The sequence below is a fragment of the Notechis scutatus genome, chromosome 3 (genome assembly GCF_049901735.1).
Source record: "Notechis scutatus isolate UNSWTSFEM ecotype Mainland chromosome 3, rNotScu1.2, whole genome shotgun sequence".
NCBI lineage: Eukaryota > Metazoa > Chordata > Lepidosauria > Squamata > Elapidae > Notechis > Notechis scutatus.
The window spans coordinates 123,466,443-123,478,597 of NC_142011.1; the positions used below are offsets into that span (position 1 = coordinate 123,466,443).

The 12,155-nt window shown below is 37.4% G+C and overlaps 1 protein-coding gene across 1 annotated transcript in view; it reads right to left on the reverse strand.

The window, feature by feature from the left end:
* The window catches only part of CTNNAL1 (catenin alpha like 1), a 67,302-nt gene that overhangs the window by 35,217 nt on the left and 19,930 nt on the right, over positions 1–12,155 (reverse strand). The window contains exon 2 of the mRNA XM_026672495.2: positions 2,788–2,977. Within this exon, the coding sequence (XP_026528280.1) occupies positions 2,788–2,977 (190 nt within the window). The remainder of the gene's footprint in view (positions 1–2,787; positions 2,978–12,155) is intronic.

Here is a 12,155-nt window from a genome sequence, read left to right on the forward strand (position 1 = left end):
TGTAACTGCCTCTGAAGGCCCCCTTGCTGGAATCTAATGGGTTTCCTTGCAGAATGGGGGACCCCTATGAAAAGAGACTGCCGGACTTAATGCGCTACTGTTGGATACAGTAGGACGTTGCTTATGTTCTAGAAGGAAGTAAGCTTGTTCATCTTTATTTTAAAACATTTGTAACTAATGGTTTATAACAATAAGTTTAATAAATAAAAACAAAGCTTCTATAGTGTCATAGTGCGTTCTTTCCTTAAAAGCCCTTTGCTCATCTTTGAGGCTGAAACCACATTTTCTGGAAATTAGATCCCTAGCTATTCTTTGACCATAATAACTACCATATTTGCCGGCGTATAAGATGACTTTTTTGCCCTGAAAAACATGCCTCCAAGTGGGGGGGGTCGTCTTATACGCCGGCAAATACGGTATATCCACTGCCGGCTTTCGGATGCTTGTGGGACGCAGCGAAGGCGCCTCTGGCTTCCCGGATCCCCCCGTCGCTCCGCCAAGAGCCTCCCCGCGTCTCTGAATCAGGTTCGAATGCCGCTCGCCTCACTCTGCCCAAGGCTGCAGCGACTGGGGGGAGCGAGAGCGTGGGTCGCTCCTGTCGCCCTAGGCAGGGCCATGTGAAGGCTGCCCGCCTTCCTGCTCCTCCCACAGCCCCTGGCACTCCGCCCTGCCGCTGCAGCCCCGGGGATTTCTGGAGGGCGTTTCCGGTGACCCCACCGGGATCGTTTGGCTGACCTAGCGGACGCGTTGCAAGAGGACTCTGTTGCGGGAACACCCGAGGGACTCCGCCGGGAAGGGCCAGGGTTCTGGAGTAACGCCTGCCTACTCCGAGACACGCTCCTTTAGACAGTCCATCTAAGAGAGTTCAAACATCCTTCACTCCCAACACAGAATAACATACACACTGTGTAAATATTGGATGATTAGTTAATTATCCACATTTTAAATAAATGTAATTGTTGTGTTCCATATTTTGTATTTCATTTTCTATACTTCTACATTTAGTTGTATATTTTGTTTATACATGATAGTGCTCTGAGGGGCTGCCACAGGGAGGAGGGGGTCAAGCTATTTTCTAAAGCGCCTGTAGGCCAGACAAGGAATAAGGGATGGAAACTAACAAGGAGAGATTGGAAATAAGGAGAAACTTTCTGACAGGGAGAACAATCAACCAATGGAACAGCTTTCCCTCGGAAGTTGTGGGAGCACCATCACTTGAGACCTTCAAGAAGAGATTGGACTGCCATTTGTCAGAAATGATGTAGGGTCTCCCACTTGGGCGGGGGTGGGTGGGTTGGACTAGATGACCTACAAGGTCCCTTCCAACTCTGAATATCTGTTATCTGTTTACTTTTTTAATTTAAATGAAATTTACCCTGGATGTTTGAATTGGTCATATAGTTTTACTCAATTTTTTTTACTCAGTTTAGTTTTACTGCTGTAAAGCAGAGTAAGTATGTTGCTTACACAGTGTCTTAGTGGTAAATGATAGACAGACACATGTAAATACGAATTTATATGCATAATATCAAAATAACTACAGTATTTGCCGGCGTATAAGATGACTTTTTTGCCCTGAAAAACATGCCTCCAAGTGGGGGGGTCGTCTTATACGGCGAGTATATAACAAACTATATTTTGAGTGGAAATGTTGGGGGGTCGTTTTATACGCCAGCAAATACGGTAATAATCTAAAATATACTACAGTATGTAATGTCACTGCTTTAGTTTTCATAATCTTCTTCAATGACTATGATTTGGGGACCAAGGAAACTCATGTTACAGCATTATGAAGTATGGAAATTTACTGAGTAGAACACATAATATAAATCTCTTTAATATACATACATAGTCCTTGACGTACAACCACAATTGAGCCCAAAATTTCAGCTGCTCTATGAGACTGTTTAAGTGAATTTTGCCCTTTCTTGCAACAGTTGTTAAGTGAATCACTGCAACTGTTAAGTTAGTAATAGTTAGTTGTTAAGTGAATGTGGCTTCCTCATTGACTTTGCTTATCAGAAAGTCGTAAAAAATGACATGATCCCAGGACACTGCAACCATCATAAATATGAGCCAGTTGCCAAGCAATGAAGTTTGATCATGTGATTAAGAGGATGCTGCAATGGTCGCAGGTGTGAAAAATTATCATAAGTCACTTTTTTCAATGCCATTGTAACTTCAAAAGGTCATTAAATGAACTGTTGTAAGTCAAGGACTACCTATATATCTTATTTACTCATTCTTATGCTGACAAAATATGGAGAATGGTGGTGCACCTTTTTTAATCGCCCTATCAATTAATTCTTCTGTAAACTTTCTTATTTTGAGAAAGAAGCCTGTTGTAATCACCAAATGATCCTCACTGAAAAGAATTTGGTCCCATTTTAAGCATGAAGCATCTTCTAGAATATGCCTATCTCACATCACCCAACATTCTGAGACATTAGGAACTGTAATTCATGCTCCAAATAACAACAAATTCATAATTAAAGTTACTGTTTTAAATCACAGCAGAGATTTTTTGAGAACCATGACTATTCCAGAGTTTCTTTGTGTTAATGCTTCCCTACTGACTGAGGTCAACAGTAGGAGGTAATACGATTTCAATAAAACTGGAGATATCTGATCTAAAATAATATCCTGTGGTATTTCTCCAAACATTTAAGAGATTAAAATGCAAGTCTCTGTTGCAGGTAAATTCACTAAATCCAACAGTATAGAGGGCAGCTGGTATTTTTATTGCAAATGATGCCCTGCTTCTCAGGTTCATAAACCTTCACCTACCTGCTTGCTTCGCTTCAGTGCAGGCTGCCTTCATTTCTTCTTTCAGCTCTTGGTTTTCATTGGCTATGGCTTCACCCACCATGACAAATTTTCCAACAGCTAGTTTAACCGCTTGGCCCACCTGTTGGACTGCTTTCAATGTCTTATCCGACTTCTTTGGTTTATCCTTATGGTTAATCAGAGTTGTTATCTAAAAACAGAAACAAATGACAGTCAAAACAATGTATTAAATATTGGTTTAGTATTTTTATTCCCAAGAAGTTCCATTCAAAATATCTGAATAACAGATTATGAAACCCTTTGCCTCTCTCCTTGCCTATGTTTGGTCAGTGAGACCGAGTGAAGAATGGAGGCCGTTACCAGGGGGTACGTCCTCAGTTTTTCAATTCGGTCTGCAGAGCTAGGAGACTAGAGACTACCCATCCTGGATTCTCCCTTCAGCTCAGTGGAGAAGCAGAGCAGAAAGGAATATAAAACAAAATAAACTGAAATAAAAGTAATTGCTAACTAAAAAGACATTTATAAAATGTGCTGGGGAGTACCTGTAAAAAGGTGCTTCTGTATTTTCATCTTAATTTCACCTCTATCCCCTTCCTGCTAGTTCTATATTGATATAATATACCTGCAGTTGAACTTCCACAGACTGCCCTCAGTCTTAATCTATTCTGCAGAGTTTCGGGAAGGCAGATTTATATTAGAAATTGAAATATGTAATAATAGTATATTATAATTGATTGAATTAGATTAAGAAAATGAATATAATTTAAATAAAGATGAAATATATTCTTGAAAGACAATAATTGCTAATAATAATATAACAATTGATAAATGTGATATAAAATATTGATTAGAATGGTTATAAATATAAACAAGAAATGTATGATATGATTATGAGCACAAGAGATATGCATCCAATCGACACACTGTTGAAAGATGGTTTTATTTGTTTGTCTTTATCTTTGTTACAAAATAAAAAACTTTAAAAAAAAGATTTATATTAGGGACCATACCATGGTGCTGCAACATCTGCCTTTGTGCTTTTCACTGATTTTAAGGGTGCATTCAACTTGATTTTTACGATTAGACCGTGGCACAAACTTAAAACTAGCACAATCGATAAATGTCTGCTTCTACTAATCTAGAATGTATAATGCAAGAATGAAAGTCAGTTGCAGTGACCAACAACATAAAACCAAACAAATACCAATGAGTACAGGAGTAAAACAGAATTGTGTGTACCTCCAGCATGGTTTAATGTATACATAAATTCACTTGTGGCTAGTTTAAACAGCCTACACTTTCATCCTCCTACACTGGGCTAATGGTGTATGAAATTACTATTCTATGGTAATGATGTGGTAGCTTTGTTCTAATAATGAGAACCTTGTGATAAAGTATTCCAAATCTAAAGTATCTGTATTTTCCATTCACAAGGTACAGAACTGGCAAATAGGAGGACACACCATCAAACAAATCAGAACTTTTAAATATTTAGGTTTTTCAAACTTCTGGAGCCTAAAATGCCCTTTCTACATATCCCAAAGGGCAGCAATTGGACTCGGCTATAAAAGCTTGCTATTTTACTCAAAATAAGATAGCTCATTCCAACTGTTGTTAAGTACTTTACAGTTAAGGCTTGCACCGAATTATTGCAGTGGATTCAATTGGGTTCATACAGCAAGACAGCAAGCAATAAAAGAGAAAGTCCAATCCAAATTTTCGAGACAGATTTTCCAGGTCTCACATTGTGTCCCAAATACAGTGCTGTAGAAAGAAGCAGAAGTCACTAGAACCTGGCCTTTCGATTATAATTGTAACTGCTGGCTGAAATGATTACATGATCCAGTTGGATTTGTCCCTTTAATTATAGTAGACATTTTTTACTCCATCTAGTAAAAAAAAAACAACAACCCTATCCCAGATATTTCTACAGCTTTTCTTGGGATACCTTTTTTACCAATGGAGTTAGAACAAGTCAATTCAATTTTGAAACAAAGAAATGTAAGATCAATTGGATTATGCAGCTTGTCCCCATTATATGTTTATTAACAACCTATTTACTACAAATCAGCCAATGACCCAGAGCATTACCCTTAACTCATTGCAAGGCACACTCCATGACAGTCTTGAAAGGGAAATATTCTTATACCATACAGAACGAAGGTGGGGGTTATTTTGAGCATTTGTCCTACTCGTCTTTTTCTCAAAATGAGACTTTTTATTGTCTCTATTAGATGCTAATTATTTCTTCTCCACCTTTATCTCTGTTTTCTGCTGCACAATTGTCCTGCTGTGCTACTTTCTACCTCTATGAAACTTCTGTTTTTAAAATATATAAGAATATTTAATAATGCCATTCCCCGCTTTCCTGTAATACGAAATTATACTGTTCAATTCTACGCACCCATTTTGCTGTAAGAAATATCAAACAAGGAATTTGGGAAAGCAAAAGATTATAAGAATGTCAGACTCAATGAGACAAATTACTGTGTCCCGAATATATCTCTTCGCTGACGATTTAAAGCTATTCAACACCACAGACAATACTGCTACCCTTCAAAAAGACCTCAACTATATATCAGAATGGTCAAACAAATGGCAACTTCAAATCTCAACAAATAAATGCTCTGTCTTACATATTGGCAAAAAAAAATCAGAAAATAAAATACAGGCTGAATAGTCAAGACCTTGTTGAGGATCCAAACTCTGTCAAGGACCTTGGAGTACTCATCTCTAATGATCTAAGTGCTAGAGCCCACTGTAACTACATAGCCAAAAAGGCATTAAGAGTTGTTAACCTAATCTTACGTAGTTTTTTCTCTGGTAATATTACACTACTAACTAGAGCATACAAAACATTTGCTAGACTAATACTCGAATACAGCTCATCAGTCTGGAACCCACATTACGTATCTGATATTAATTCAGTTGAGAAAGTCCAGAAATATTTCACAAGAAGAGTTCTCCACTCCTCTACTCGTTGAAGAATACCTTATGCCACCAGACTTGAAATTCTAGACCTAGAAAACCGAGAACTACGCCGCCTTCCGTCCGATCTAAGTATAGTATATAAAATCATACACTGCAATGTCCTACCTGTCAATGAATACTTCAGCTTCATCCATAACAATACAAGAGCAAACTATAGATACAAACTCAAGGTTAATCGCACCAAACTTGATTGCAGGAAATACGACTTCAGCAATAGAGTGGTCAATGTCTGGAATACTCTACCTGACTCTGTGGTTTCTTCCCCAAACTCCAAAAACTTTAGCCTTAGACTTTCTACTATTGACCTCACCCCTTTCCTAAGAGGTCTGTAGGGGGCGTGCATAAGCGCACCAATGTGCCTACCGTCCCTGTCCTATTGTTTCTTTTATTTTTCTTATACCGTGTTTCTCATATAATAAGGCCGGGTCTTATTTTTTTTTGAGCCCCGAAAAAATGGCTAGGCCGTCTTTTCGGGGGTGACTTAATTTCCCCCCTCCTTGCATCTTCGGGCAGGTGGCAACGGCTTGGATGTTGACCTCGGCGTTGGTGGGGCACTTTGTATCGGGGTCAACGCAGGTAGCACCATATCTGGGTGTGCAACAAAAGTGCTTCCTAACGGCAAGCCCCCCCGCCATTTCCCCCCCCCATTTCGCATGTTTTAATATAGGCCTTAATTTGGGGGGAGGGGCTTAATTTCATTTCATGCCTATAAAACATGATGGGACTTCCTATTGGGGGAGGCCGTATTGTTGGAGAAACAGGGTATGTATCCATGTATTCATAACTATGTTTTTACTTATACCTATTATCTTGTAAGCAATTGACAAACCAAATAAAATTAAAAAAAATAAATGTATGCCATCCAGAAAAACACAAGGTTGTCCAAAGTGATCACAATACAGTGGCATTCCTGAGGCTATGCAAGACTGCCTGTGAATCTTCTGAGTGAGACACAGCCAGGACTCACAGATAAACTCTCCAAAACCCTGAAAATGGAAAACCAGACATTTTATTTTATTTTGTTTGTTTTTTAAACATGTACAAGATAACAAGTATAAATAAGAACAAAGGAAATAAATACAGATAAATGGAGACAGTAAGACAGGGACGGTTGGCACGCTGGTGCGCTTATGCACACCCCCTTTAAGGACCTCTTAAGAATGGGGTGAGGTCCACGGTAGAGTTTGAGGTTGAAGCTGTAAGGGGTTGAGGCTGTAACAACGGAGTCTGGTAGGGCATTCCAGACTTTGACCACTCTGTTGCTGAAGTCGTCTTTTCTGCAATCGAGTTTGGAGCAGTTTACCTTAAGTTTGTATCGATTATTTGTCCATGTATTATTGTGATTGAAGCTGAAGAATTCTTTGACAGGCAAGATGTTATAGCAGAAAATTGTGCGAACTATGCTAGATCAGACTGCAAGCAGCACAGTTCCAGATTGTCCAGGCCCAAAATTTCGCCCCTGGAGGCATAAGGAATTCTATTGTGAGTGGACGAGTGGAGTATTTTTCCATAGGAACATAGGAAACAATTTAGTTTTGGAAAGCTCTGTAGCAACCTCAACTAAAAACTAATATAAATGCTGGATGGATAAAAGAATTAGCTAGCTTGTGGCTATGTAATGACTCTAAGCTCTTTTTACTCCTCCCTCTGGCTCTGCTAGTCTTTCTCTTACAATAATCAAATGTTTGGAAACAACTAATGTAATTGAAATGTTTATAGAAAAAAATGAAGCAGTGGAAGACAAACTTGGTGGTTGGAAATGAAAAAAACATACCAACATTAGGAGAGGCATGTTCCAGGGTGACTCATTATCAACCCTTATGTGTCATTGCTATGATCCCACTTTCAGCAATTTTGAAAAAAGAAATGTATCAAACACCAAAAAGTACTAATAAAATCTCAGCTTTGATTTATATAGATGACCTAAAGGTTTCTGGAAAATCAAAAAATGAAATTCTGTCATTGACAAATATTTTAATAATTTTTAGCACAGAATTTGAATAAATGGGGTTAAAATCACATGTGTGTGTGTATGTCACATTTGTTAAAACTGTACTTTGGGACTTGGGGCAGGAAGACTGAAAGACCTTTGCTTTCTATATTCCTTAAGCGTGGCTAATTGAGACAGTTTGGTGTAGTTAAAGGAAGAGGCTAGAAATTTTATTTATTTTATTTATTTTTATTTTATTTATTTGATTTGTCAATTGTTTACAAGATAATAAGTACAAGTGTATACATAGTTGTGAATATATGAAATGGGTACATATAAGAAAAATAATAGAATAAGAGAAACAATAGGACAGGGACGGTAGGCACGTTGGTGCGCTTATGCACGCCCCCTACAGACCTCTTAGGAAAGGGGTGAGGTCAATAGTAGACAGTCTAAGGTTAAAGTTTTTGGGGTTTGGGGAAGAGACTACAGAGTCGGGTAGAGTATTCCAGACATTGACCACTCTATTGCTGAAGTCGTATTTCCTGCAATCAAGTTTGGTGCGGTTTACTTTGAGTTTGTATCTGTTGTGTGCTCTTGTGTTGTTATGGTTAAAGCTGAAGTATTCATTGACAGGTAGGACATTGCAATGTATGATTTTATATACCATGCTTAAGTCTGACCGAAGACGGCGTAATTCAAGGTTTTCTAGTTTTAGAATTTCGAGTCTGGTGGCATAAGGTATTCTACAACGAGTAGAAGAGTGGAGAACTCTTCTTGTGAAATACTTCTGGACTTTCTCAATTGTGCTAATATCACATACGTAATAAGGATTCCAGACTGATGAACTGTATTCGAGTATTGGTCTAGCAAATGTTTTGTATGCTCTGGTTAGTGAGATATTACCAGAGAAAAAGCAACGTAGGATTAGGTTAACAACTCTTAATGCCTTTTTGGCTATGTAGTTGCAGTGGGCTCTAGCACTTAGATCATTAGAGGTGAGTATTCCCAGGTCCTTTACAGTCCTTTACAAATTGGGAGACTATGAGATTCTAGTTGCACCTTAGGCATGAAGCCAGTCCTGTGACCTTGGGCCAGTCACTTTTTCTCAGCCTAGGAAGGCTGCAATGGCAAAACACCTCTAAAATCTTGCCAAGAAAACTGCAGGGACTTCTTCAAGCAATTCCCACCCACCCCTCCAAAAAAAAGCATGGTTGAAGGGACAAATCCTTAATGGAAAGGCTATAAATTTCCTAAGAGGACATACTAGACTAGTTCATGGCAGGATATTCAGTGTGATTGGTGGCAGCCTGTTTATTGGAGAACCTTTGGAAGGAGGGTTTGCCAATGAGATTTTTAATCATACCTTCTCCTTATTTGAAACAATCCTTTAGGAATGTTATCTATCATAGTATTTCTTAATATTTTGCTGCCTCAAGCTGTTTGTAACTGCAGACAGCTATGCAAATTCATCGAAAGGTGTGGTAGATTCTTTCTGTGAAGTAATATTAAATAGGTGTTACTGCCACAGGGAGGAGAAACCTGCAGGCCTGAGGCGTATGTTTTTATTTGTTCCCTGGGACTCCCTCTAATGTGATTGCAAAAATGTATAGCAGTTCCCTTTTGGGAAAGAGGTATAATTGTTCTGTGCATTCAGCATCACCAGAAACTTAAACTGCTGCCCTTGTCTCCAAAAGGTTGTCCATTCAATTTAAAACCCACCTTTCTACTCAGAGCCATAATTACAATAACCCTTACATTAACAGGGTTAATTATTTTTAAAAGAAACATCTGTAAATCTTGTTTAGACAAGTATAGAATTGGATTATTTTGTTTCAAATTATAAATACACTCTCAAGACAATCCAATTTTGCTGACAACAATTTGAAAATGCTTTGCTGTTATTTTCTGGACCCCTCCCCCCACAAATATTCAGTCTCGCTTACAACTCTGGAAAATTGAAGCAGTCCTTCATTCAAATTCTAACATGGGCTGATCAACTGAAATCAGGCAAGGTTGGCTAGTCACTGGCACCTCTGGGGCATATATTTATATGTAAGTTATTTTTCTGGAACAATGAGTAACTAAAGCAATCAGGATACATTGTTTGCACTGAACTAAAAGTGGGCATGCTTGCCCCTAGCACCGGAACATTCCATTTCATCTAACGACAATGGCCATTGCCCTAGAATTGGAAACATATTCTATTCTCTCTTCTCCCCTGTGATCATGCATTCCAGTTATCCTGAGAGTACTTACATTGTCCTTGAAAAGACATGGGAGTTCAGTTTCACCAAATTCTTACATCCTTCTTTCATCTTTTCTAAACAGCTTCAGTAAGAAATGAGCAACAGTGCATTGCTGATGCTTGCATTTATCTGTATTTATATTTTCCTATTTCAGAGGGCTGTAGCCAAGTTTGTGCAGTTGGTGGAAATGGAGGCAACAACAGTATTATTGGAGTCAGTCTGTGTTATAAGGCAAAACCTTGTTCAGCATGCCTATCTTCAAATGGGGACCAGCAAACTATTCTTCTGCAACTCACAAATGCATCATTAATTTTTCATTATTTATTGCCCCAAACTATAATTATATTCAATAAAAGAACTTCATTTAAGAGTTCATAACAGATAGCTACTGATGTACCTATAATCCAAAAATATGTCTAGTTTTTTTTTTTTAAGAAAAGAATTTAAATGTCATTTCACCGCTATTTTTTGAGGCAACTTCCTAATTTGTTTCATGGATTTTAAAACAATTCCACGGCAAAACAACCTCCTCATGGACAATAATAATAAATGCAACAAGTAGATATTATATTTTGTATCTATGCATTTTTAATTATTTCTGTTTATAATGAACTGGGGCTGAATTTCAGCATAATCGAATTCAGTGTCCAATAAAAGCTCTATCTGAGATTATGTTCTCTCTTTTTCATATTCATACACACAGAGACTTACTTCATTATTCTTACAAATAATCTGATCTGTTTCTAATCACATATTCTGTCCATGGGCCTGAAAAAAAAAAAACAGATTTCTTGGTGCTCATAACTGAAGTCCAAGTTATATTACAGACACGGTGAATCAAATTATGCCTGAAGCGGCCACTTTCAAAAACATATATATTATGCATAACAGCTATTTGAAAGATGTGGCAAATTCAATTTCTGAACAGACTCAAAGTTCATCAGAGTTCTATTCTTCATTATCCTCCAAGGAATGTGTCAATCAACAGGTAAAATTTTATCTTCTCAAAATTTACATCTATAAGTTACATTTCCTTTTTTTTCTAAAATGCTAATTCTTTAGATATATAAAAAACTGGCAAGTTCCAAATTACTTTATGTATCAAATGAACAGAGTTCATAGTTCTCCTATTTAAAAACCAATGGCTATGCTTCTTAGCCTCATTCATTTCACACTACAGTTTTAGGCACAGAAGCTATTTTTGTTGCTACACTCTGAAAATTATCCAGAATTTTAGAGTAAATCTACACCTGCTAAATCAGTAAATTTAAATGTACTTTCTCCCCTTAAACTTGCAATTAATCCACTCCGATTTTATATAGCTATCAGGGTACATAAAATACTTATTTCCCCCCAAAAATGATGCATTGAATTTGGAACTTGGCAGTTCTTTGGAAATACAAATTTGGAATTACTAACGCACTGGATTTAGCTCTTAAGTAACATGCTGATGAAGAATGGATGAGGCAGATTTCTTTAAGATTGCTAGATTATTTTAAAATTTATTAATTGCAGGACCCAGAAGTTCACCAAGTACAGAATGATAGTTTGGTAGAAGGTAGAAGAACATAAAATGAAGAATTTTCCACATATATCCTATATCCTATCCAATTGATTGTTTTTTGCTGCTATTAGCCATCCTGTTAAATAAACCACAAGAAAATCAAAACCTATTGCTATCTACTACAAATCATCCATAGTGTTAGTCGTAGTAGTAGTAGTAGTAATCGTCTTCCTTCTGCTTGGTGACCTTAGAAATGGACTATGACACATAACTGAATGGAAAACCATCTGCCTCTTTTAAAGTTACAAATTTCCATAAAAATATATGTCACTTGTTATTTTCCTGGCAATACCTAACCAAATATGCCCAGAACATCTTTTCAATAAGGAACATTGTGCCACAAAACCAAAAGTCCTATCTAATTAGATAAAATGCATTTTAATTGTTTTTTTTAAATTTGGAGTTATACGTGTGCATTGTTTTTAATTGTTTTTTATTCCTTTATTTCCATAACACACTACTTTTTTATTCTTTGACACTTGGTTCTGGCATTTTTAAAGCTCATTTATCACACAGAAAATCCTTCCTTTCTTGGCTTCATTATTATCCAATTGTTCCTTGTATTCTCCTCTATTTTACAAAGAAGCTTTGTGTCTTCTAGGCTCTAAGCAAATTCTCACTCTCCACCCCACCC